The 27804-nt window shown below is 45.0% G+C and overlaps 2 protein-coding genes across 5 annotated transcripts in view; one reads left to right on the top strand and one right to left on the bottom strand.

The window, feature by feature from the left end:
- The first annotated feature begins 30 nt into the window (after window positions 1-30).
- Window positions 31-23180, top strand: SSR1 (signal sequence receptor subunit 1). Of its 2 annotated transcripts, XM_061995950.1 has the most exons (9): window positions 31-237; window positions 2044-2162; window positions 3657-3744; window positions 3921-4183; window positions 5005-5081; window positions 6697-6775; window positions 7780-7873; window positions 10392-10455; window positions 22367-23180. In XM_061995950.1, exons 1-9 carry the CDS (start codon window positions 147-149, stop codon window positions 22389-22391), a joined length of 900 nt encoding a protein of 299 aa, XP_061851934.1. In that variant the 5' UTR covers window positions 31-146; the 3' UTR covers window positions 22392-23180. The 2 variants fall into 2 exon arrangements, with proteins under 2 accessions (XP_061851934.1, XP_061851935.1); XM_061995951.1 differs by lacking the exon at window positions 22367-23180 and having other exon boundaries at window positions 32-237; window positions 10392-13169.
- The window catches only part of RREB1 (ras responsive element binding protein 1), a 124466-nt gene continuing 119770 nt past the window's right edge, over window positions 23109-27804 (bottom strand). For 2 of the 3 annotated variants that reach the window (XM_061995948.1, XM_061995947.1), the window contains one exon: window positions 23109-26805. In XM_061995948.1, coding sequence (XP_061851932.1) covers window positions 26303-26805 — 503 coding nt within the window. In that variant the 3' untranslated portion in view covers window positions 23109-26302. The remainder of the gene's footprint in view (window positions 26806-27804) is intronic. The other variant, XM_061995949.1, reaches the window with a different exon arrangement.

The raw sequence follows: 27804 nt of genomic DNA, 5'->3' as shown, positions 1-27804 counted from the left end.
CGGGGCGGGGCGGGGTGTCGGTCTCACGTGACCGCGCTGCCTCCTGCCCGGCGGAGCCACGTCCGCTGCGGCGCGGGGGCGGCCCCGGATGGAAGCGGCCGCCATTTAGGCAGCCGGCAGCGGCGGGCACGGGGCCGGGAGTGGGTATGGCCATGAGGCGCCTGTCGCAGCTGCTGGTGCTCGCCCTGCTCGTCTTCCCCGCCGCACTGCTGCTCGGGGGCGGCCGCAGCGGCCCAGGTGAGAGCGGGCGGGGCAGGGGGCAGGTGAGGGGAGGAGAAGTAACGGACGGCGCGGAGCACGCGGCGAGCTGCTCGGGGCGATCCGCGCGCCCGTTCCCTCTGCCCCCGGGGAGCCCAGTGGTGCCTTCGCCCTCCTCCAGCTGGGAGGAGGGCGGCGACGGCGAGCATTGCTCATTTATCGCGGCCGCGTACAGACCTCCCTGTGCACGTGGGCCGCAGGCGGGGATTCGAGACACGGCTCCGGTGCGGGTTCCGCTCCTGCGGAGTGCGGGCTGTGCTCCGGGCGGGGCGAAGCGCGGGTCCCCGCGCGTAGGGCCAGCCTCGGGCCTGTCCGGCGCTGCCGCTGCCGCCCGAGACAGCGGTGCCAGGCCCAGCCGTGAAATTAAGGAGTGGAGACACACGTGGGCGCGGCAGTCCCGCTCCAAACCCGCTTCGGGTTGTAGCGACGGGGTTGGTCAGGGTTCTTTTTTGCCTCTGCTTCCGCTCGACGGCGGTGCCCGCGCCTCCAGCGCCTGGCAGATGCGCTGGCTGCCAGCCCGCCTTCCCACCGCCTCTCCCTCCACCCGCGAGTGTCCTTCACGTCGCCCAGCGCTAATCTCAGTGCACGCCGCAGCCTTATCTAATTCACTATCTGAAAATCGCCTCCTTAGTTGTAAGCGTGGAAAAGCAGCTCCTCCAGCACCCGCCGTGTGTTAGCCCCCCTCCCCCCGCAGCAAGTAGCTCTCCTTCCCCGCTATTGCCACATCATCAGCACTCCTGACATCCACCGAAAAGACTGAATTAGAGGTCTGAGAGAATATCCTAGAGCAGTGGCTTGGGAAGAATGCCTGTAATTACCCATAGCCTGTTCAAATGCAAAGGTTTTGGTGTTTTTTTTTTAAGAAAACCCCCACGTTTATTTGTAGGCTTAAGTTTAAAACTTGAGCAAATAAAATCATTGTTGTTTGTTGTAAGTATTGCACGTGGTTGAGCAAAAGTCATTGATTGTCCCCTGTAAAGACACTTCAGGGGTTGTATTTGCGTTTTGTAGCCATGACTGACAATCCTGAGGTCCACAGAGATACTTGTACTGCTCAAGGATTCCTGTTCCCCATGAAGGTCTTTTAGTTGCCATCAGTATGCGTTTAAATATTTAGTTTTTTCAGGCTTGTGTAAATGAATCATCCATTCATTCTTGCCCTTTCATTTTTGGGAAGTGTTGGGGATTTCATTTAAAATGTCTGTAGTTTTGTGTGTGTGCTTTAAACATTGTCAGCTTAGCCTGCATGTGCTCTAAACTGCAGATGGACAGAACTTTATCCTGAGGCTCCTATTTGCATTAACGGTATCTGCCCAGTGTTTGCTTATGCGACTTGTCTCCATAAAAGCAAAGAGACAATCTGGCTGTGCTTGTCTCTGAGCCCTGCTCAAGATCAGGTTTCTTTTCTGAGTAGTGTTGCAGTTGTGTTGAACATATGGATGTAGTAGCATATGCTGTTGAGGAAGCCCTACTAAAGGAGAGAGATTTGTATTTTAAAACTTGGAATGAAAATCAGTGCAAAAATAATGACTTCTTATCTGCCCGTGAAAGCAGAGTGTTCTGATACCAGAAGATAAGGGCATGCTAATAATTAAACTTATTAATCATAGAAGAAGTAGTAATGACTAAATTAATCTCCTGGCAATAGCAATGTCTTTTTGTTTTCACGTTTGTAATGACAAAACAAAATTAACATTCTTCAGGTTAGTTTAAAAATAGTACTACACAGTCAGTTTTCTGTTGATTGAAAAGGCTTTCTTGTTATTTGCATTTTGTTTTTGTTAGGTTCAGGTTTATTAGTTGCAGCTCAAGATGCTACAGAAGATGAAGACGCTGTGGAAGATACTGTAGTTGAAGATGAAGATGATGAGGCTGAAGTTGAAGAAGATGAGCCAACAGACTTGGTAATTGTACACCAAATGAGAGAACCAGATTCTTATTGGGAGCCCCTTGTACTTCTTTTTTTCCAAGCTGCATCTTGCTAAACTGAGAAGGGCACTGGGGTATAGGACTGCTTCATCTGCGTTTTCATGTCTATTTTTAAGGGGCAAGCAGAATCTTTGTTAAGCTCAGTATCAACTCTGAAAACCTTGGTTTGCAGCCAGGTTTGGCTTACTCCTTTCCCAGTCTCGTTGCAGGGTGTGTTGGTTACACCAGTGGCCATGCTGCTGTTCAGTGTCACTTGCTTCGTCTTTACAAAGTGAAATACTTTATGTAGTTGCAAGTTCTGCTTGTAGCAGTAGAGCATTAGATTTTCTAGACACTTACTTAAACTGATACAAAAGTTTGTAAAATGAGAAAGTTTGGGACTTTATTAGAAGAGGACTAATATATGTAATAAAAATGGAGATCTGGTAAACTGTTCTTTGATTCTATTAGATTTTTTACTCCTGTTGGTAAGTTTATGTGCTTGTAGTCAACCAGCTTTAAGTGATAGAAGGTGTGCTAAATATTCAATACTAACAGAATATTATTAAATAACCTTTTGCATGTAATTTGCTTTTAATGAATGGTCTGTGATTTGAGTACAAAAAAAAATTACACTTTTTAGCCTCCTGCTTTTATTTGTCACCAAAATAGAAGACAGAGCTTTGCATAGTGTCTTGAAATCAAGATGCTATGTGCTCAGCTCTGGTTCAAGGCTTCCCTGGCTGCTGGTACATGTACAACTGATCCAGCAGGCTATCTGCTGCTTCAAGGGGTTGTTTAAGCAGTGAAACCAAGAGATCAAACTTGCAAGCAATTAGTTCAGACAGTTAAAAAAATGAAGTCAGCCTTGCTTTTATTTGGTGAGGGAGGTGGTGAGGCTGTAGCAAATAAACCTATGTGGAAAGAAAGCCCTTAATGCTTGCATTTGCCAAATTAAAACATGAATCATCATTACCATCATCATCAAAGGTGAGCTTGAGTAAGTGAAGTTCCTCACTCACAATAGTCTAACCAATTCCGAGCATACTTTACTAATTAAAACTGCATTGGAAAGCTATAAACACTCACTCTGTAGTGAAAGTATCTCTCATTTGTCTTACAGTTGTCTGCAATTTTGGAAATGCCTGTTTTCTAAACAGAAGTAGCTTAGATGTGACATTTGGATTCTATTTTCCTTCCACCCCCAAAAAGAAACCTTGCTGTTGCTTTCTGATAATAAACCTTTCAATACAGCTGACTGCAGCTGAGATTAGTCACTGTGTCAAACACAAGTAGAAGGATAAATGCTGAGAATTCTGCTAACCAAATCTAGAGGGAGAACAAACTATGCGTTAATCCCGCAGCAGCAGGAATTGATACCAACGCTTGCCCTTGTTGCATGCTTTGACCCACGGGATTCTCATGACACAAGCATGGTTTTTGCTTCACTGTTCATTATAGGATGTTTCAAAAAAGTTTCTTTGTCTTAGACAGAAGAAAAAGAGGAAGAAGACTTGTCAGGAGAACCTAAAGCCTCACCTAGTGCCGATACAACCATCCTATTTGTGAAAGGTGAAGGTAAGGCTCCTGTGGTGATCTATCATTTTCGTTGCTCTTCCTTGGGCTTTATCGATGTGTGCATAAAACATTGAAGCTCTGTGAAAACAGAATCTGTTCTAGACACTTTCCATTTAGAAGTGGGCTAGGGGCACTGTGGGAAGTTTCTAATGGCTGAACATTTTTTGTGTTTTTAGACTTTCCAGCGAACAATATTGTTAAATTCCTGGTGGGCTTCACCAATAAGGGTACAGAGGATTTCATTGTCGAGTCTCTTGATGCTTCTTTTCGGTATCCTCAAGACTATCAGTTCTATATCCAGAACTTCACAGCTCTCCCTCTGAATACGGTAGTTCCACCCCAGAGACAAGCCACGTTTGAGTACTCTTTCATCCCTGCTGAGCCTATGGGTGGTCGTCCGTTCGGACTAGTGATCAATCTCAACTACAGAGATGCAAATGTAAGCTTGATGTAATGAATTTTAATCTTTATAGTTGATTTGGAAACTTGAGGAAGGAACTGCTTTGTCAGGTCACTGCCTTTTCAGACAGTGAAAGCCCTTGTGGTTTTTAAGCAAATCAGATACAAAAGCACAGCAAGCAACTGTCATGTTTCACAACAGCCTCCTGTCTACGCTTACTTCTGTATATGTTAGACTTGAAGTTATGTCTGCAGTGGGACCTAGAATGCCTTAAAACTGTGCAGTATAGGGCCATCCTCATTTGAAAAAAAACCACAAAACAGCAAAAATCTAAACCTTTGCTTAGGATAACTTAAATTTTACTGTACCTTTTGAATGCTAACAAATGTAGCATTCAAGCTAAGCTTGAATACTAATTAGCATGAGATATCAACCTGAATCCCATCTGCACACTTTTCTTTGAGCAAATAACTGGCCAGTAGTTGCAATCTGGGGGAAGACTATCTGAAAGCATAGATGGGGATTAAAATAGGGGGTTCTTTTCTCTCTTGATGCAAGTAAAATTTTAACTGGCTTCTGTACCCGCATCTTGCTTGTTGTAGTAAGAACCTTTTGCACGTAGTGTCTCATTATAGGAAATAACATCTTGAAGGCCAAATATGATTTTCTTGCTAATACCAAGGCTGTTCTTTATATTTAACTAATAAAAGCTCAGCCTTTTTGATGGGAGTCAGATGTGCTTATAAACTTAATCACCAACTCTGCTTTCCAGAGTTTTTTCCTCGAACATGGAAGAGAGAAACATTCGTGCATGTGTTCAAAAAATGAGTTTAAAATGTTATGTGGAAATTTTTTTACAGGGCAATGTATTTCAAGATGCTGTCTTCAATCAAACTGTTACTATTATTGAAAAAGAAGATGGGCTGGATGGAGAAACGTAAGGAGAGGATCAAGTTTAATTGCCATACTGGTAGAGCAAGTTATTGGAGCTAATGGGAATAGTTGTTGTATCCTCATTTTATTGAATGTTAGGTCAGCTGTGTTTTGATGATGGTGTACTGGGCATTTGACTTGCAAAATGCTGATAAACTGAAAATACAAGCTTTTTCTCCAAATTAAGATCTGCATTAGCACTAGGAATTTTCAGGACTGGTGTTTTAAGTCAATGAGCAGTTTACACACCTGCTTTCCCCCAGAGGGCTTAAGCCTGGACGGAGACTTGATTGTTACACAGCTACAGAGCAGTTCAAAACTGTTAAGCTTTTGTTGTGCTACTGTGCTTTCTCCACAAAGTAAAAGATGCAGAGGGTCCTTAGTATTCCTACTGTGAATCCTGGAAATACTTGCTTTTGGAGCATTCCAGTGTAATCCAAGATTACATAAACTGTAAAATGTATTTGGACTCTGAGATAGAGGAACTCACTCATTCTTTGCACTAAGCCCTACCTGTAGCAGGTATCTTTCAGGAGTGGGTTTTTTCCTGTCTTAAAGACTGAAGTGCATCTGACACACCTTACCTGTTATGAGCACTGGAGTGGAATTTTAAGAACCTGTGAGTTAAGATCTTCAGAAATACTTGTAGACAATGCTGAACACTTGAATTCTTTGGACACAGGTAGAAATTTCTTGCTGACCGAGCTTTCCTTGAAACTTCCCTTGAAGTCAACCAAAAGAAATTTCCTTTGCATGAATTCATACTTCTCAAGTAGAAAAGCATCAATGAAAGAACAAGTGATCACATAAAAATGTGTGACAGTCTGATAAAGGAGCTCTTAAAATAATTCAACTTATTAGTTTGTGTTAATGGCCTGTGAATAGATAACTACTCTAAACCAGAGTTGTTCAGTTAAGTCTCTTCTGTAGTTTGACTCCATAATTTCCTTTCTCATAAATCCAAGTTAAGATGTTCAACTTGAAATAGGTTCTTTACCTGTAAACTCCTGCCTGCTCTGCAGATTAATTTCAGGTATAATTTATGTTGAGTGTCTTGCTGAGTATTGAAACATAACAAAATGCCTAGGTTTTAAAAAATGGTTGTTTGCATGGGTAGAATTCTTAACTGTGAAAGACAGAGGAAGATAAGCAAGGGTTTTCAAAGCTCTATTGTCAATAAGTTACATCCTAGCAGTACTTCTCTGCAGTAGCATACTAAAAGCATAGAAGATACTTTTAAGAAGGTTGTAAGTGGTTAAAGCTGTCACAAATATGAATATTGCTTGTGACCCAATGACTTGAAGGTTGATACTGAGAGTTCTTGCAGGTACTAAATACTGAAAATTACTTTTAAATTCCCCGGTTTATGTGGTGTTTTTTCAAATGTTCTGTTGTTTAAACTGAAGGTTGCAGGTTCTGAAATTAAAGTCAGAATAATTACTTAATATTTGTAAGCACTTCAGATTGATTAATTGCTTTGTTATCCATGCACCTACAGAAGTTATTGGGAAGGACAAAGTGAGCACGGGGACAAAGCTAGGCTTGGTTTCTGTGCCTCTTTGTAAACTCTTAAATGCTTAAGATTTTTAGCTAATGATTTCTTAAACTGCTTTTTAAAGGATCTTCATGTACATGTTCCTTGCTGGACTTGGTCTGCTTGTCATTGTTGGCCTCCATCAGTTACTAGAGTCTAGGAAGGTGGGTACTGTACTTTTGTACTTGTTAATACTAGACCTTTCTGCTATGAAAAGAAAACAATTCAGTAATTGCTTCTGGCATATGGTGGTACAGATAAAACTTCATTTACTTTTAGAACTAAGAGCTTAAATATTGGGAAAACTAGAGTTTGTTAAAACTAGTCACAATTGGAGACGTGGATTGGTTACCTAATGCTCTTTGGGTCTGCTCATTGGCACCACACTGAAGTGGTTGAATCTGGAGTTTGACATCTTCCAGCTGCTGGAAGTGTGCAGCTGCTGATTCGGTTCTTAATGGGCAGACTTTCCCCATGCTCTCTATTTCTATCGTGGTTTCATTTAGGTCAAACTTTGGGGAATGCAGCTCTCTAGTCCTTTATCTAGTTAATACCAATGCTTTGCCATAATGTTGATTAGGGCCTTCTGAATTCTGTTTCCATGCTATGACAGCTAAGGGTTTATCCATGTAAGTAGTTTGGCGAGGAAAAAGCTCTTGAAGCTCTAAGTCTCATCTGCATGCAAAGTGGAGGCTGTATCTTCATGCAGTCTGGCTAATGCTTTGGAATTAACTTCCCTTGGGAAGAAGTATGGAGTGATTATTTTGCTTTGAAATCTGTTTTGCAAGGTGACATATGAGAATATTGCACTTGCTAATCTGAGAGTCTAATGAAATTGGTCGTCACAAAGTTTGATTAATCATCAGCCATTTTTTGTACTAGATGTAATGAACTTGGCCAGGCATGCGTGAAATCCTGCTGTCTTTGTGTGGAACAAGTGTCTAATGAAAGCCATTAGAAGTGGCAGTGCCAAGCTTAGGTCAATAAATATGTAATGATAGATATAATTAAAGCTAAAATACAAAGATAACTTTGTATATTGACTAGCCTTAAGTTTGTTTCAATCAAATACTTGCAATTCATTAAATACAGCATTATTAGTTATTTCTGATACTTGTGCTATCCAAAGTAGGTGGAAAGAAAAATCTTTTTCTTCTTGAATTTTCAGAGGAAAAGACCGGTACAGAAAGTAGAGATGGGAACATCAAATCAGAATGATGTTGATATGAGCTGGATTCCCCAAGAAACTTTAAATCAGATAAGTAAGTAGTCTGCCTCCCACAAACTGGAGCATAACAAACTTGCTGTATCAATTAGTTGTACATTAATAAGTAGCTGACACCAGTTTCTCAGAACAGCATACATCTCTTCTGGGGAATACAAAATGTAATGCTTACACTATTACACTAACAGCCTATTCCTGTATAGAACAAACTTCTGCTTGATACCATAATGCGTATTGGTGACTTTACACTTTGTTCTCTAGACTATTTTTCAACAGTATAAAACCTCTACCCAAAACCTGGATAGGAAGTATCTGTCATCTCAAAGTTTCTGTAAGTTGTTTGAAAGTTTGCCCATAGAACAAAGTTTTAAATAAGCATTATAAGTGTGTATTAGCTAAAGCCACAAAAGTAAGACTTGCTGTTAGTGTCCTTCAACTCCAAAATGACCAAGCTCTACTTGATATCTGAAATACCAACAGTAAACCCAGTATCTGATTTTAGACCATTTATATGTTTGTGGACATTTCTAACTTCTCTTGCTGTTCCTTCTGTTTTGCTTTCCTGTGACTTCAGTGCAGAGTAGAAGAGGTGAGGCAAACTCTGGTGATCTAAAGAGTCAAGTGTTTAATGTGTTGTCCATGTGATAATTAGGCATGGATAGAAGTACATCTTCTTGCATGCAGTGGTTGGTGATGTAGCATGAGCAGCTAAAGCTTGTGGAACAGATGCATGTGTCCACATTTTATATACATATAAGTTTGTTTTCATGTATTACAGATGTGTGTGTATATATAATTTCTGGTTAAACTGCAGTAAGATGGCTTCAGTAGAATATTGCTGAAGTACTGTATAACAGTTCACAGAACCCTTTATTTAAAACAGACTTGCATCTTGCCTTTCCCAGTAGTATCAAGCTGATGTTACGTGAGGGAGGTGAAGGACTGATCATGACTGATGGCTGGGCACATCTTTTTTCAGTGAGAAATAGACCTCAGCCTGGGGTATGATGGCTGAACAGTCAGATTTATCTTTCTGGTCTTCCTTGTGCCAGGTGATCTATCACCAGTAATACTGGCTTGTGTAGCTTCCCCTAAAAGCATGTCCTAGACAAGAGAAGTGCTTTGAAAAACCTTTGCATGAACTACCTGTTACTTGAAAGAGACTCCCATTTTGATGAAATAAGCATATTCTGAACTTTATTTAGTCTGTAAGGGCCAGAGGCCTTAGCTCTCACATGAAGTTGTACCAGGAGTCAATGACTTCACATTTTCATCCCTTCACCCTCTTTAACTGTACTTATGTAGGTGTAAGAACTGGTATTTTACTTCTGAAAATGTAAGCCTTCTGATACATTGTCTTCTGTGAGACAGTGATGGTAGTGTAAAACCTAGACACAGGAGTCTGAAAAGCCTCAATCTAGCAAGAAGACTGAGGTTCTAAATCCTCTTTTTTTTTTTTAACCAGAGAGCAAGCTCCCTTTAAATAGGTTTCAAATCCTGGCAATGTCAGTCCTGTCACCCATTCCTTTCTTTAACTAGATAAGTATTCAGATCTTAATAGCTGAAGCTGAGGAAAAACTGTAATTTTGGTAGTTCTTCATTGTGGTTTTAGCTCCAGAGTAGTTTTAATTAGAACTCTCCGCTAGAAGCCTTTGAAATACTTGGCTTTCAGAATCCTCAGAGGTTCTTGACTACTGCTGAAAGACAATGGCAGGATGACTGCCCCTTGTGTTTGCACATACTGTGAACTCTGAAATTGTTGGAGATGGCTTTCTTTAAGAAAATGTGCATTAAGTCAACAGATGCACTTAGCCATCTGCAATACTATAAGGATTGAAATTCTACCAATGTAAGGACCATCACTGTAAAGGAGCATATTACAGGCCTGTCAGTCTTCAGTGTAGAATGCTACTTCTGGCATTCACTGATTATATAACTAAAGCTGGGTGGCTTCCTTATATGGGGTATCTGATGATGAAGTGACATCTCCATAGTCAGATGCGGATAATTTGTGGAAAACTGGGGTTTTTCTCAACCCAAACGCTGATTTTTTTTCTGCTGTTAATCTGTATAAATGTGGAAATATTCCATGCAAAACAACTAACTAAAGGAGGGTCAGTCATATACCCTTCAGGCAGGTAAACTCAAACCAATAATGATAAAAGAATTCACTGTCTCTCTCAAAGTGTAATTATTGAACACAAAACTCTTGTGAACAGCAGAGCATGCAGTTACATCAGGAGACAGTGGGGGCTGAGGTTTTTCAGGTTGGAGGTTTTCTGTGCATTACAGTAACTGGCAAACTGAACGTCTCTCACTCTGGAGTTGCATGTTACATAGAAAGCAACAAAAAAAGAATATTCCTGTTGTTTAGAATGCTAGTAATTCAAAAGCCTTACGAGGTTTGTTTGAACTGGCCTCTCTGTGGTGATGCACTGCACTAGAACGGCATTTTGTCTTGTGGTTGGGAGGGAGGGAGATAGTTGCACATTACCTCATCTGAATTAGTTGCATTAATTGCTACAGCTACCTTTTTTTTTGTTTCTTTTGTCTAGATAAAGCTTCACCGAGGAGGTTGCCCTACAAGAGGGCACAGAAGAGATCAGTGGGCTCTGATGAGTAAATGTTAACTAGTACAACAGTTGAACCTTTACTAATCCTGCCTGTTTGGGGGTTGTTTTTTGGATTGGAGTAGTGCAGAGAATCCATATCACCATAAGGAAAATACTGCTAAACATTTGGACTGAACGGATTAACTGAACGGTGTTAATATTACTGGAAATGCACTTCTCTCTTTGTTAATTGTTTGGGGGGGTGGGGAGGGGGAGGTAGCCATTAAGATTTGTGCCTGCGTGTGTAAGCAGTTGATCTTAACAGAACCATCTTACCTGAAATGTGCCTTTAGAGTTCTTTGTATTGCTGGCTTGTCATCCGTACACTGTCTTTGAAGGATTATTCTCCTCCCCCTATTCTGAATGTCTGGTGACTTAACCTGTCTTGATTGTACCACGTCTGTATCGGAATCCGTACGCATTCCTCTTTGTCAGTGAGTAACTCCATTCTCCACAGTGTGCACACTGGACTGTGTGTGCTCCTATTTCAGTGGAGAGGCACTGAGCATCTCAATTTCTGTATACTTTGCATTCTAAAGGCACAATTGGGTATAGCTGCTTGTAGTGGTAGATATTTTGCTGCTCTTTTGATCTGGGCATGCAGTGATCTACAAATCTGGATTTACCTGCGTAGATGTTATGAAAACTCTTACACAGCAGCAGAACTTGTGAAGCATGGGATTTGTGTGCTGAATTGGTATTACTACATAAATTCTTTTTTATACCCAACTTGTTAAATGGTTAGTTACTGAGTCGTGCCAGCAGCTTAGGCATTCTGATTATAATAGTAGCTCTGCAGTGTTTACTTAAGAAGTTACTGAATAAGCCAGAACAACCTCTCAGTGAGTTATCAGTTCTCTCACGAAAACTAATGTCATATGTATCAAAATGTGGACTTCAAGCTTTACCTGGGGCAAGGACTCTGCATTTACTGTACACACTTGAAACTGAATTTGAAGAACTGTTGACTTCAAGGAGTTTTTTGAAACGGCAAACTATTTAATTCATACTTCCCACTTTTGAAATCCAGCTGCTTTCCACTGGTCAGTACATTGGTCTAAGAGTTTTAATCACCTTTCCTGCCAGTAACACACATGCTTAGCCATTGCTAACTACATGTTAGTTGAGTGCTAAAGCAGAAAAGCTCTACATGGTCCAGCTGGGATTTTCTTCTGTGGCAGGCACAGCCTGGGCAATTGGGAGGTACTGACGTATTTATTCACATCCATTGCATTCAGGAGTTGAACTGGCAGGAAGAAGTACAGAGATAATGCCCAGTGTCAATTGGCTGCCATTCAGGCCCTTGGGCAAGGCTTTGAATAGCTTGCATCTTTGCCACATCTCTTCCCGTGTGTGAAGGTTATCTAGAAGCTTGTTGTATTCAAGGAGAGGCACTGATCTGAGACCTCTGTTTTCTTCTTTTCCTTCCCTATCCCCACGTGCGAAAGTGCTTTGTTTTAGATCTACACTTGTTCTGCAGGGACTGAGCTCCTTAGGCACTGAAAACTGAGTAATACTTGCATATCACGTCACAGCGTGTTTGAAGCAGCTGAGCTCTGAAACTACCTGTACTGGTGCTTCACAATTTGCCAGAATGAACTGTGAAGATGCTTTTGAGAGTTCATGCTTAGAGAGGTAGCAAAGCATTAATTTAAGCTACACTTGGACTGCATTTGATATATGGCTCTCTGTGTGCTGTCTGCTCTGTGACAGCAGTTGATTTGGTTTTTTTTCCCCCCAATATTTAATCTGAGAAAGTCTTGACAGCAGCCACTCTTCTAAAGGATGAGTTATTGCAATTCTTAATGAAGTTGTAGGCTGTGAATGGGGCAGCCCAGTGAGGGCAGTGCTGCTGCTGGTTTCAAACATCTTCCTTTCCTTGGAATGGGTATAACCAAAGGCATCCGTCCCTGTTTATTCCCAGAGCCCATGGTGCTAAACAACGTGTTGTGGGTGAAAGCTCTGAATTCAGGGAACCTGATCTAGGTGAACCTGCTTCTGCAGGGGGGTTGGACTGGATAATCTCTAAAGGTCCCTTCCAACCCCTACCATTCTGTGATTCTATGAAGCGGCAGGAAAGTCAAATCCTAAGGTAAGCTGGGTGGCCTGTTCTTCACTGTGCAGCAGTTAAGAGCCTGTTCTCCCTTCTCCAGAGGAAGAACAGTACCTACCTCAAAGGAGTGACACAAGGGCTGTTTCAGGAGTGCTGTGAAGTCACTTGAAACTTGTATAATACACTGCCATGGCGATAGTAAGGCATAGTGTAACTGGATGGTCACTGCACAGATTTGTTACACCAGTTTAATCCCCTCAGTGAACAGAATTTAGCAGCTTTATACTAAGACTTCTCTTAAATAAACAGCAGAATTGCAATTAACTTTGAGGAGAGCGAAGCCAGAGAGATCTTTCAGTTTCTGCAAGAGTTTATAGGTGGGCTACATAACATTCTTCTGACACTTCTCCATTTATCTCTAAATTTTGCCGGGGATTTTTTTCTTAATTGAGTGGTATAGATGATGGTTTGTGTGGATACAATCCACAGTCAATTCAAGAATGACTGCTTGTTTGGGGTGATTCAAGTTCAGATGTACTGCAACTGAAATGTTAAATTAACATTTACTTTCATACCTGCTGACTTTCATTTATAAGTGAGATCAGATCTCTTGAAAATGGCTGCAGGTTTTTTGTCAAGTAAACTTGATTTTTTTGGGTTTTTTCTTAGCCTTGTGTAGCTTTTTTTTTTTTCTTTTTTAATAAAGCATGAGTATGGCACCAAAAAGCCTGAGTGGTATGCTGGTGCTCTCTTCCTTGGTAAGCAACCCGTAGTAGCAAATACACAAAGAGTGAAAACACGTTATTCTTAAACTGCTTTTCTACAAGTGTATCTGGAATGGGAGTAATGCCAAAGAGGCATTCTGTGATGTTTTGAACAGTGTACCAACATTGAGATGAGAATTCCTTGTAAGAACAAGGGAGGACCATGGGAATAAGTTGAGGAAATTCTTGACTCCCCATCTGTTAAAGCTGCAGTCCCTCACATTTCCCAAAAGATAAACCTATTAAGCTGTAGGCAGCATGAAAAGGATCTATTAAGGCTGCTGAACCACAGGGCTGTAACGAAGCCAAATCTGCGTAGCTTCAAAGTGCATGCCATAGTTTACTTGGTCAGACAATATTCCAGGCAGAAACACTGAAAGTAGCAGTTCAAACAGGTATGCTGCATCCAAACAGAAGAAGGTAATACTTACTGGAGAAAAAAAAGCTAATAAAGGCAAAGCAAAAGTGGCTTACAAATACAGGCTGCTGAGGCTCCTGTGTCTGAGCTACATGTGGATAAGTAAGGGAAAACTTGAAAGCAGATGCATAAAGGTGTAGCTTCAGCTCCCAGAGAATATAAAAATGACTCCAATTTGAAGTCTGCCTTGCCTTTCCCTGAAAAGACAAAGATAGGTTTTTGAGACTTGATATAGATCTCTATTCCTTTGAAGCCACTCATTGCAGTCTTAACTTCAGCAAGCTATCTTTTGGTCCCCTGCTGTTAGTCTTGTTTACAAATTTATAGTAAGCCAGATGCAGTAAAATTTCAGAATTACAACATTCCCATCCCCTCATTGGTGAGGGGAAATCAAAACTTCACCCGTCTTCCCTCATCACTTGTTGGGAAGGGTGTTGGGCTTGGGTGGAACATGGAGCTCATCCTGCCTTAATTCAGTTTGCCCTCTGCCACATCCATTCCCCCAGTGAAGCTGTAACTTCAGAGCTGTCTCTTTAACACAGTGTAGTCCTTGGGGTCAGTGTACAGAGCCACCCAGTGTCTGAAGGAGGGGTATTTTCAAGACCACCTCAGTGTATGTTCTAGTAAAACAGCTGCAAGGGACTGGATGGAGCTAGACTGCACAAGCTGTGCTGGTAGACTGTGCCTAAAGCCTTTACCCTGAAGATGAACTACAGTGCCAGGTTGACTAGAGGAAAATTATTAAAAGCCAGCACTACCCAAAGTTGCCAGCTGAGGGATCTCCCAAGCCAGTGACAGCTGGGTGAAAACCTGTCCAGATGTCTGGGCCCAGAGAGTGGTGGTGAGTGGAGCTAAATCCTGTTGTTGGCTGGTCACCGGTCGTGTTCCCCAGGGCTCATTGCTGGAGCATGTTCTGTTTTAACACCTTTATCAGTGATCTGGATGAGCACACCCTCGGTAAAGTCACAGATGACACAAAGCTGGCTGTGAGCATAGATCTGCTTGAGGACAGGAAGGCTATTCAGAGGGACCTGGACAAACTGAGGTGCTGGGCTGAGGCTGATTTTATGAGGTTTAACAAGGCCAAGTGCTGGGTCCTGTACTTGGGCTACAGCAACCCCAGGCAAAGCTACAGGCTTGGGGAAGGGTGACTGGAAACCTGCATAGGGAAAGAGGACCCCAGGGTGTTAATAGACAGCTGGCTAAACATGAGCCAGCAGTGTGGCCAAGAAGGCCGATGGCATCCTGGCTTGTATCAGAAATACTGTGACCAGCAGGACCAGGGAAGTGATTGTTCTCCTGTGCTCTGCACTGGTGAGGCTGAACCTTGAGTACCATGTCCAGTTCTGGGCCCCTCCCTACAAGAAGGACTTTGAGGTGCTGGAGTGTGTCCAGAGACAGGCAACAAACTGGTAAAGAGTGTAGAGAACAGGTCTTACGATGAGCAATTGAGGGAGCTGTGGATGTTTAGCCTAGAGAAGAGTAGGCTGAGAGGAGACATGATGACTCTGAAGGGGAGTGCTAGTGAGGTGGGGATTGATACCATCTCTCCAGTGATGTGTAATAGAACATGAGGAAATGGGCTCAAGTTGCACCAGGGGAGGTTTAGATTGGACATTAGGACAAAGCTTTTCACTGAGAGGGTTGTTAAGCATTGGAATGGTCTGCCCAGGAAGGTGGTGGAGTCACCATGCCTTGAGATAGTCAGAAGACACATAGATGAGGTGCTGAGGGACATAATTTAGTGATGGGCAGTATGAGGTCAGTGGTTGGACTTGATCTTAAAGGTCTTTTAGAGAGCTTCAGTCCCTTCTCAAAGAGCAGCATCTAAGTGGATGAGCTAGAAAACTCTGTCTGGCTTCTCATAACTGTTCTTTGCTACGTCTTGGTCGCTGAAGTAAGTCTGAGCACTGCATTTTCCTGTGCTTTGAAGGAAAAATCAATGTGAAACTTGAGTTCTGTAAATGCTGGTATCTGTGTCCAGCTCTGAGGCCCCCAGCATAAGGAGGACATGGAGCTGTTGGGAGGGAGTCCAGTGGAAGCTATGAAGGTGATCAGAGGGCTGAAGCACCTCTCCTGTGAAGACAGGCTGAGAGAGTTGGTCTTGTTCAGCCTGGAGAAGGGAAGGCTCTGTGGGGAAATGTTAAAGGAGCCTTCCAGTGCCTAAAGGTGCCATCAAGGGAGCTGGAGAGGGCCTTTTGACAAGAGCATGGAGTGACAGGACAAGTGCTAATGGATTTCAAACGAAAGTAGGGGGATTGAGATTGGATGTAAGGAAGAATTTCTTTCCTGTGGTGTTGGTGAGGCACTGGCATAGGTTGCTGCAAGTGTTCAAGGGCAGGTTGGATAGGGCTGTGAGCAGCCTGGGCTAGTGGAAGGTGTGTCTGCCCATGGCAGGGGATTTGGAACGAGATGATCATTAAGGTCCCTTCCAACCCAAACCAGTCTAGGATTCTGTGATTTGCTTTCAAAACAAGTCAGGGCTGTAGGCACAGAGAGTTCAGCCCATGGTGCTGCACAAGTGGAGAGAGTAGCAGCGCTGTGTACACGCTGCCGCTGACATCTGCTTCCCTGGCCCCAGGCTCCTCAGCAACATTTGCTGCAGCCGACGTTAGATTAAATTGAGCCTTCAGCACAAACAGGTCTGTGTTCTGTCTTCAGCTGGAGTATTTTTTTCCACGAAAGCTGATCCAAAGAGCATCCAGAACATTGATGCTTCCTGGCATGAGCCATGGAAGCAGTGTGTGAGTCCTTACCCGGACAGCTGGCAAGTCCACCAGCAAGTTTCCAAGAGAGATGGCAAAAACCCCCAGTTTTCTCTAACAGAGACTGGAAAGTTTTATATCACTCTGTTGCAGGTTTCCGTTGGAAAGGAAAAGCTAGAACTTCAGTAGCATCTGATGACTGTCACATCGTCACCTAAATGGCAGGTTCTTCTAATCAGAAGCAAGTGTACACACCCTAACAAACTGAACTGCACAGTGTGTTGTGTTTTCCTTAGAGACAGTATTTAAGACTTGGTTAATGCTTGTCTGGTTGCAATAGTGGCTTGGTCATAGAGAGGGGAAGTATTTCTCACCACTGGAAATGTGTTGCCCAACTAAACCCTAACTGGTGGCTCCCATAAGGGAGCTGAAAACCAGGAAGCATGTCTTGCTGCTGGACATCACGGGCACAGCAATCTTAGGGGGAAAACAAAGACCCAAATGAAGTAGGATTTACCTTGTATTGCACCAGCCAGGGACCACCACTTTCCCACTGCAGGAGCAGTGTGATAGGCTGTGCTGCTGCAGCATCCTCCTGCCCTGCCCCTGAGGAGAAGGGACGGGGAGGGTGACGTGGGAGCTGTCGACTACAGTGCTGCTGCCAGAACATCCCGGCTCAGGGGTGTCATCCCACACCCAGACAGGGCAACATCTTCCCTTCAGGTTTCAGTGGGACTGAACTCCCTCTGCTGCCCTTAAAGCACCTCGCTGGCTGTCCTTTGACACTTTGCTGGTCCTGTAGGTAGGGTCAGGCCTCGTTAGGGTTCCTCCTGCTCTCCTGTCCCTGAGGGCCGTCAGCCCATGGCTGCTCTGCTGCTGAATGTGCAGACCTGCACCGAAGCACATCTCGTAGATTCCCTGCAGCAGGAAGAAATACAAGCAACCCAGGGCCTGTTGACAAGGAGCAAAACATCCCACAGCAGCAGTTCAAATGCTGCTCCAAAGAAGCCTGGTAGGAGCTGCTACTGCTTTTAAGTGGTGTTTAAACTAAGTACCTTCACTTTTAAGCAGGTGTGTTACAGCTACTAAAGTGAATAGTTTTGATCAGAAAAAGCCTTCAAAACTACTTATGAGAGGTGCATTCAGCATACAACAACCAGATGCCTTAAGAGCAGCAAGTAGCTCTGCAGCCTGTGCCAAAATGTGTTTCCAGGAGGTATGTGGGTTGCTTGGTCCTCCAGGTCTCTTCCTTCCCCTCATCTCCCACCCTGGCAAGCTTTTCCAACACAGCCAGCACCCATCCTGGGTTTAAGGAGATGCACTAGAAGGTCGCTGTGATCTCAGCTCCAAAAGATACTGTCAGAGAGCAACCTAGACAGGAGGTCAAACCTCAAGCTCACCATGTGGTGGGTTGCTGTGTGTACGCACGCAGCCCGATACTTTGATTTTCTCCAGCTGTGGAATATAATGGGCCTGATGTATGTGACCTTGAAGGCTGTAAAGCTTCAGTCATACAAGCATCTTGGGAGGTGAGAGGTGAAATAGTTTTTTAAGTATCCTGGCACCAAAAAGGGATTTACTGGCAAAGTGAGCAAACGTACAAGGGGCGTATCCTGCTCAGCAGCAGCGGAGACAGCACGTGTGCTCCCATGGTCCACCTCCTCTCTAGCTGCCACCTGGGAGCCCCTGGCATCATGTAGGAGTACACTGGGGTAGAAATAGAGGGAAGAGGCAATGGAAAAGGTTGGGTTTTGTTTACAGACAGGCTTTAGCTCTCTCACTTCTCAGTTCCTAAGCACCAGTCATGTGGTAAAGCTCAAGTTGCAAACACTTGGGAGAACCACTTGCTGGTCAAAGCCAGCCTACATCTCACAGCTAGCACTGCCTTCACCCTAAAATAAAATACAAGTATTTCTTCTGGGTGCAGATGCATTAAAAGTCAGATGCTGCTCATCTAAAACAACAAATCTAGTTATAAATCTAAGCTGTCATTCTCTGTACAGTCAGATAACAGGAGTTGGGAAGAAAGAGTTAACACCTCAGTGCTTTATTTATTCAAATGCTTATCCCCCCTGCACCTTCTCTGGGGGTCCTGTGTGCACACATGGGACCATCTCTCTGCATCCTTGCTGCAAAGAGGCACATTTTGCTGTTCCTCACACCCTGCATGGACTGCTCAGCTCACAGATTGAAGCAGAGCCAACCCGTCTGGCTGACGTTTCATCCTCACCTTTGTACAAGCAGCACGGCCACACTCCCTGCGTGGTTACAGGCCAAGAGTTACTGACGTGAAGCTGGCTTAGGGCAGAGCTGGCCTTCCCTGCATTAACCTCTGCCTCCCAACACCATGCAAATAGATCAGGCCTTTCACGATGAAAAGTGTTTCCTCCATCAAACTTCACCCTTATTTACAGCCTCCTATTAACTGACGTTTGCAGAGTGGCTTCAGAAGCCTTTCCCGAAGGGCTCTAGAGAAGCTCAAATGCTTTCACAGCAGCGTGTTCCAACCACCCAGCATCCAGAGTTTCCTCATACACTCCTGGCAGTTTTCCCTGCCAAATGAGAGACGAATCTGGCACAGGAGAAATAAACAAGCAGCTCAGCAAAGGAGAAAGCTATTTTCAGTTCCTACTACTCAGAGGGTTGCTACAAGGTTTTCTACTGCGTTACGCAGTGAGATTGGGTGAGCCAGAGACTTCTTCCCACCTACTAATGGTTAACAAAGGAAAAGCTCCCGCTTCCTTTGCCTGTTGGCTTTTGTTTTTTAGGCTGAGAGGGGACTTGAGAACTGAAAGTAGGAGGCAATACTATAGTTTTTGGAAAGCCTCAGCCATGCTTCTCCATTAGTTTCAGCTCTGTGAGGTGATTTCGGATGCAGCCTGAAATGAAAGCATCAACTTTTTCCTCTGTCAGGCACTCAGTTAACAGTGTGACATGACTGCAGATTGCGTGTCACTTCACTTACCTGAGGTGAGGTACAGCCACCAACAGCAAGATGGATGTTCCTGGAGCTCTTGGGCATCCCATTCTGTGCAGTCACTTGCCATCAGTTTGTCTTCAGTGCTGCCTTCGAGCAGGCCACCTTCCCTCTGCCTCTCTGCCAACCTGCTCTCAGGTGTTAATCCACTTAGGTTCTTTGAAAAAAAGAATAGAGCTCTTACCGGAAAAATGGTTTCAATACAGAACTGCTACTTCAACAGTGCACAAACCCAACACTGTTCTCCTTGCCCACATCCCATCCTTCACCCCACCTTTAAACAGGCTTAAAACAGGCCTTACTGCCCAGGTGATGAACAGCAGATGAGATCCCTGGATGCTGCCAGGATGCCAGGAAGAGGTGCAGCTGGTGAGAGATCCTGACGCATACAAGCCATGGGATGGTGGCCAGGCTGTGCTTGAGGCTCTGAAGGGGGCTGCCTGAACAAAACACTTTTCCTGCTCATGTTCTTCCTTCAAAACCAGAGGAACAGACTGGAACTGTTTACCCCCTTAGCAGAGCTGTTGTCTCAGGACTCCCAGCTGTGCGGAACCTTCTGCCACTTTGGGGCTATTTCCACTTTCTGCAGTCCCATGATCTAGTAGGGCACTGGTTGCCTGAGACCAGGGAAGTCCTGTGATCTGCCAGCACAGCTGCAGGTACCAGCAGTTACCCCTTTCCAGACAGTGACAATATGCTCCTGGACATCTGTTTCCTCTGTTCCATGCGTGTGCACATGAGGATGTGGAGCAAGGAGAGCAGCTCCAGTGTGAGGCTGGAGGCCAAACCCCCCACTGCCACTGTCAGCACTGCCCCCCTCCACCCACAGAGCACCAACTGATCATCTCCCCAGGTCAGCCCAGCCTGAGATGGGGGGTGTCTAGTCAACTAATGCTATCGCACTAGCTGCTTAGATACCAGCTAATACCAGTAGGAAGCTTTCCCCACACACTCCCACACCTCCTTTCCCCAACCCTCAGGCCATTTTTTGTGAAACGTTCAGCTCCTCTCTGACATGAAGAAGCTTTTCAGCCTCCCCTCACAGTCAAAATATGGCTGTTCCCTTATTTAAACAGGTTAGAGAGTGAAACCCAGCACCTTCACCATTGCCAGCTGTGCTGCTGCAGCAGCGGTGCAGTGAGGCTCTGTCCTGCACCAGCAACTGCAAGTACTGCCAAGGAAAGGGACAGAAGGGGAGAGTCCTTCAGGCAGCTCCTAGGCTGGAGAGCAAACTCACTCACTTAAGGCACTGCTGCCTTGTACAGGTTTTACACACTTTCCTCCCTGATGTTGGCTGCTCCGGTACTCAAGTTGGGGAAATGCCAGTGTGGCACATTTTTCCAGAGGCCTGCTGTTAGAAATGTCCCAATTAAACAATCTGATGCATTTCTCCATCTTTTCTTGCATTACCGGAGTGGATGGTAAAAGATAGTGCCTCTCAGGCTGTTTGACTTGCAGAAAGTACCAGCTTTTCCACACTGGGGTCTTGCATGTACCCTTGGCACGCGGTCTTGAGCCTCAGGGTTTCCAGAAGTGACAGTCTCAATTCCATTGAAGCTGCAGAAATACCTAAAGGGCAAATGTGATTCCCTAAACCACGGGGGCTTGTGAACACAGGAAGATAGTCAAGTAATCTTTTGCCCCTCGCTGCCTTTGCTAGTTGAATCATGACTAATTTTGAGAAAGACTTTTTTTAACAGAGCAGGGCAAACCACATTGTTCATAGTATCAACAGCAAACCATTTCTCACTGTATTCACTTTCTGAAGGTCTAGGTGTAGGTGTACAGCCCTCCCATCCCTCAGATGCAATGTGCTTTGTAACAGCTTGGTAACAAAACAAGGCCTTCCACTCCTTTCTCTTTACAACTTTACATTTCAGTAGCAGTCAAGTGGCAGAAGCTGCTATGGCTGAGCTCCCTACCTTGCTTTGGGACAGCCATTTTTCACCCAAATCTGCTTCAAACCACCCCCATGGTTCACAGCCCATACATAGTTTCGTACTCCATGTTTCCACACCTCCCCTGTCCTGGTGCCCCTGCTGCCAGGGCACCCCCGTGGTGGCAGAGGACATGAGTCTGCCCCAGACCTTGGTGCCATGGCACAGGTAGACTTCAGGTGTGAGGCACTGCTGGGAGGCAGATCTGTGACATGGGGGCTGTGCCACTCCCCCCACCTGCCTCGAGAAGGCACCTGTGGCTCCACTTTTCAAAGGGTGGTGAGAAAAGCTTCAGGCAATGAGGGAAGGAAGGAAGCAGCAAGTTGGAGGAGGCAAGTGGAGACACTGCTGCCACCTCCCTGTCCTGCTGCTGAGCTGATGTTTCAGGCCGGCTCTGGCCATCACTGCTGTGGAGTGAGACAGGAGAGGGAGAGGGGAACGCCAGCGTTCAGAGCTCAGGTGGCCTGTGGGAGGTTATCCTGCTGCAGGCAAGAAGAGCAGGGAAATTTCCAACTTGTGAATGACCACAGTCAAAGGTAAGTAGAAGGAGAAAAGGGTAGGGCACACTAACTGTACCATCCCATGGCCAAGAACCAAGTGCCAAGTCATCTCTTTTGCAATTCACAATTACTTCCTGGCCACATAAACTCATCTGAGTTTACACCTCCTGACAGCTCCACACCCCCTTCAGACATGAGTGAGTTCCCCATCAGTCTGAGGAAAAGAGGGGAGATTTCTCAGGTCAGCAGGTGAGAGAGGGAAGAGAAGTGTTTTTCTGCAGATTTCCTCTCGGAAATCTTGTTTCCACACCTTCAGCTTGGCCAGCGATAGCTCACAGAGAGAGCCCTGCTTCATCAGGAATGCTCAGTGTGGGGCAGAGCTGGCTGACTGGCTTTCCTTTGACATGTCCCTGCTCAGCTGTGAGGGACCAAATCCTCACCAGAGATGGCTGTGGGGAACTCTACCCTCTGCCACAGAGGTACAGGATGCCAGAGTAAGGAAGGCAGCAGCACTTTACCCACGGGTCTGTCTATCATTCTGAACCTGGTTTGCTTCTCTACCAGAAAGAACCACCCCCGGAGGGCGTAGGAAGAGGAGACGCGTCGGTGTCACCACAGTTCCCCGGCCTCAGCGCTGGACACGCGGCTCAGATGGTTCCTGGGCTCACCGTCCTGCGGAATGCCCTTTACTTCTAAGAAAGCACATGAAACGCAGCTAAGGAAGCTCCCACAAGCAAAACCAAAGGACTTCTCTCCTTTTTTGGCACAAGCACGTGGCTTTTGAATCCGCCCTGAAGACTTCCCAGCCATAGTATGCATTTGTGCAAGAAGAAAACTCTGCTGTCAGCAACCTGCTTCACAGCTACAGAGAAGGACAGAGGTGCTGTGTCCTACCACCATGTGCTGGATGTTGCTCACTGACAGCACTGTGCAGCTACGGCTAACAAACAAAGCAAAGAGAACCCTGACCTCAGGCCCTGGCAGGAGGATCAGCACCTAAGGACCCTTCTGCCACCTTCAGCTGTCACATTAAGGAACGGCACCGAGAGAAAAACGCCGCTGCCAAGGGGCTCAGCTGCCAGGGAACAGTGGTCAAAGTGAAGCCAAATTTCCCTGAGTGCTGCAATAGTCTCCAGTTCAACCTCAGCTCTGAGCGACGGGAAGCTATTTGCAGGAGGGAGCCTCCGGCCTGTACCTCGTCCTCTAGCAGAGAAGCCTGACAGCGAGTTACAACAAACCCACAAGAAGAGCCACGTCCATTTTGTAACCTAGAATTTTTAAATATAACATTTTATTGCTTAGATGGTTTGATACAGAACAACTTTTACGTTTTATTTTGAATTTGGAAGTACTGTACAACTGAATAAAAAGAGGAATAAAAGTACCAAAACAAATGTGTGATTCTCTGTTCATGTGGCATAAACCAGTCTTGTACACAATTCGTAGCAGCAGTTTAAGTTCCCTTTAGAAAAATATGAATTCTACACATTTATTACTGTTTCCTGCATGGGATGAAATCACTAGGATTAAACTTCCTTCGTGGAGAGAGAGAGAGGAGAGAGGAACGAGACATACAGAGAGGAGAGTGAAGATGACGAATCATTCTGAAAATGGAATCAGACTGTCACATACCCCCAAGAGTTATTTCACAACAGCCTCAAACAAGGTTCTTTTTTTTTTTTCCTTTTTTTTTTCCTTTTTTTTTCCTTTTTTTTTGCGCTTTCACAGTCAAGTGCTTAATGTAGTGATTGAATTCTCTCAATGGTAAGTCCTTTGTGACTCAGACAAAAAGAATTTCAAAGGATCCTTGGTTTTTTTTTTGCTTTTTTTTGTTTGTTTGTTTTTTGTAAAAGCCCTGAGAGAGGAAAAAAAAATAAAAAGATTCAAACAAAAATCATATAGAGACAAATTAGCTGAACATGCAAAACTAAAGCCTAAGATTCACCCATAGTTTAAACACATTATAAATTTCACAGTTTAATATTGGGGGGGGGGGGGGGGGAGGAGGAGGGGAAACAAAAACAAACCCCAACAACAGCAACGTTTCTCAGTCAAAACTAATAAAAATGTCAATAAAATGTGGCAAGACCTTATACTCTACTAGGATATAGATAAAGGCTAAATAAAGCTTTAAATCAATAGTGATTATTGCTAGCAGATGTCCCGGCAGGCTGCTGGGAATTAATTACTTGCTACATCGTTCTGCAGCATATAGTTTAGTAATGGCTTCTCCCCCACAGTATTGCGCAGTTTAGTGTGGAGAGCTGCAAAAAAAAAACCAAACCAAAAACCACATAAACCAACAAAACCATGACAAAAAAAAAAAAGACAAAAACAAAAAAAAATTACCCCAAATAATAATAATAATTATAATAATTATAATAGTAATAAGGATTTAAGGGATGTGTGAACTGGTTTTAATTAAGTAGAATGCACCTGGGTAGAGCTTCAAATGAATCATTTGTTGCGACTGATTTCTCTATCTCTGGCGTTAGTTTCTGAACGGCTTCAAACATCCCTGGTTACAACAAAACCCACGGAAAATAATAATAATAATAATAATAAAAACAAAAAGAAGAAATCACATATACCTCAACCACTTAATTCTATTCGCAAGAATATTACTCCAGAACGTTTCTCTTCCTTTGAATTCCGGACAGAGAGATTTCAGCCTCCAGAAATTTTCGGAGAATTTTTAATATAGATATAGATATATATAGATATATATATATTATATAATATAGACTGGGTCCGAGGCCCACTTCCTCCATGTCTGGTGAGAGCAGGAAAAGCGATTCTTCCGGCAGGAGGGAGAGGGAGGGGGGGAAGGAGGGGGTCACAGTGCGGGCTGGGCTGGGGGGCTGCGGCGGTGGAACAGCACAGTGAGGCTCCGGCAATGCTATTATGGCTCTGTCTGTCCCAGAGGTCATGACTGAAGGACAACTAACAAACAACAAGAACGACAACAACAACAACGAGGACAACAAAAACCGCCGGGCACTCGGGAAACGACCAATGCCCAGCTACAGTAGGATACATTTCGCGCAAACCCCTTCAATACTGGTGGCTGGAGTGTCGCCTGTCGCCGGCAACAGGAGCCACAGGGAGGAATTCCAGCTGCCAGCATGAAAGGGGTTCGGTTACTGATATGAAATTTAGACACACACCTCAAGTCTTCAAGCATCAACCCCAAAATCTCAGCAAGAATTTTTTATTTATTTTTTTTAAATTTATTTCATTTTTAACACGTCTTATTATATCTGTAGCTTTATCACCAGTAGTATTTTCTTGCTCTAGAACACGACAGTAGCAAGCTGACGGTCGGGCTCGCATTTCTCCCCTGCTTGCTTTCCACTGGAAGACGGAGTAACTTTGCTCTTCGCTAAGGCACGCTGGGGCCCCCACGCGCCCGCCCCACGGGGCCCCGTCCCTGCGCCCCCCACGCCAGGCGGCCCCTGCCGCGGGGTGAGGACACTCGCTGCCCTCGCTCTGCTCTGCTCTGCGGGGCCGAGGAAGGGCTTCCTCTGACGTACAGTAGAAGAGCTGCGACGTGAGAAGAGCCGGTGAAAGCGTGAAGTCAAACAAACATCTCGAGAGGGGGATCCAAGCTGTGTTAACAGATCTGCGTGGGCAAATATTGCCCATTGGTTTCTGCTGACTGCAGAGACAAGCGAACTGATGGATTTATAAAATAATAATAAAATAATAATAATAATAATAATATACTGAAGCAAATCAAACATATATAACAGCGGGTGCATCATTTCCATAGGTTACGTGGCTATGTAACTCTTCTCTGTATACACGCTTGGTCCACGGCGGCCAGGAAAGGCCCCCGAGATTTAGAAGATCTTTTTTTTTTTGCTAACGCTGAAAAGTGGAAACAAGCGCGAGGTTGAAATTCATTGTGTTTCCTGCTTTGGGCTTGAACCACTTCAAACACCTTCGACTGCCACGTTGTTCAAGGCCCGGGACGAGCTTAATGCTCCACCACGTGGCAAACGCGAGAACATCTACTGAGAAACAAACCCAATCGATCAACGTCTCGTCTGCATTTCCTCTGACTCATTTCATATGAAATTCACATAAATTTTCTTCCAGTTATTGGCTGCGGTATCCAAGGGCCTCCCACCCCACTGCCCCCATTTCCAGCTCAGAGAACAAACACAGCGACTATCACAGATATACAAGAACAAGCTCACGCACACCAATACAAAAGGTAACATTAATGCTTAAATGAAAAAGGTCCTCTCCAAATAATTCATTAAAATATTAAAAAAAAATCACTTTTGGGAAAAAAAAAATCTATGATACCAAAAAGATCTAATAAAGTAGTAAGGCACTCAAATCAGTATATACTGTAGTCTCTTGCATTATTATACTGAAAGGCATATGGCACCGCGTCCAGTCTGCCATCCTCTCCCCACGGCTGCAGGTCGCTCTCCCAGAGCCAAAGCCCCTGAGGGGAGCCCCCTCCTGCCGGCCTCAGCTCCCAGCCAGTCACTCCACCCCCAGGAGCTGCGGCGCGGGCTCTGCGGGGGCAAGGATGTGATGATTCAGGGGCGACTTCTTATTGTGCATCTCCAGCAAGTCTTGGATGAAGCCCGAGGGCCTCTCGTGCTCGGAGCCGCCCCGAGGCTCCTGTTCTCTGGGCGTGGGTTTCTGTGTGTCGGCGCTGGGCTCGGCGGGGCAGGGGCCGGCTCCTTGCCCGCCCGGCCGCTCCTCTCTGCCGGCCGGCGGCTCCTTCCGGCTTCCTGGCACAGAGGGATGGCCGCCCACCGCCCCTGCCGGCTCGCACTCGTTTTCTGAGATGGGGTTGGTGCCGCTGTGGCTGGACTCGTTCTCACTGTCTTCTCCACATCTCGACTGGGTCTCCTCCCTGTCGCTCTCCTTGCCGTGGTTTCGGGTGGTTTTGATTTTCTGGTGAATGCGCTGGTGACGAACCAGGCTGTGTTTCAGAGTGAAGGTCCGTTCACAGGTTTGACACTTGTAAGGTCTCTCACCTAAAAGAAAAGTAAAAGACAAGGTCAGACACACGGTGGCAAACGCGCCTCGCTCTTGTTGCAAGCGGCATTAAGAAGCTCTGCCCTTGCGAAATTCAACGTGGATGCCACATTTATGCACGTTTTTTGCTTCAGTACAAGCAAACTAGCTGATGGCATGCGAGCAGGAATGTGGACAGATCTCTCAGGGCACAAACGAAAAACCAAAACTAAGTGTGTCTTGAGATTTCTACAAGCTTGGCAATGTGGCCCTGCACTAGGGAGGGAGGAAGACCATGAGCCCGAGGTGTTCCTTAGTGGCCTAACTTAGGCAGCAACTCTTCTGGAAGAGATTTGTAGTTGTCCTCTGGAGCTCAAAAGCCTTTGTGAAAGCAGCCCACCACAGGGCCTTCCCTGCTGTAGATCAGGCCCTTGTACACACGGAGAGAGAAGACTTGAGATGGAAGGATGAGGGTACTGCCCAGGTGACTGCTCAACAGCACTTAAAAACTGAACTGAACCACGTGTGATAAAACATCTCCCTCTCTCTTAGATGGGCAAGGACAAATGCACAAGTTAACCACCAAAGTCAAAGAGAAGCTATCAGGAACTACCCTTGCCAACAACAGAGCCTCTTCTTTCTGTGAAACAGAAGGCAGCATGACCATGCTTCAAAACAGGCACAGAGCAGCTAGACTTGTCAGGCATACAGGGGACACAGGAGGTGTCTGCTAGAGGTGATCGGCGTTTACTGACTAAGTAAAAAAATGCCTACTCTGGGATGTTATCTACAGAGCTGCTGGTGTTTCGCAGCCTACTGGTGCTTTAGGACAGGAGTGACATGTGAAAGCCCCTAAAGAACCTCTTCACGCCCATTCCAGCAATGCCACTTGAAGGACAAAGTTCTTTCTCTTATTTTGCAATCTTAAGCAGAGGAGCAGCTGCAGGCATCCTCTGCTGTAACCAACAGAGCTCTCAGAGCTGCTTTCTGCCCCTGAAACGCTTGCACACCTTCCTAAG

Source organism: Colius striatus, chromosome 4 (genome assembly GCF_028858725.1).
Source record: "Colius striatus isolate bColStr4 chromosome 4, bColStr4.1.hap1, whole genome shotgun sequence".
In the NCBI taxonomy this organism is placed as follows: domain Eukaryota; kingdom Metazoa; phylum Chordata; class Aves; order Coliiformes; family Coliidae; genus Colius; species Colius striatus.
Note: the sequence above shows the minus strand (reverse complement) of the source record. Positions and strands in the feature narration are given on the sequence as shown.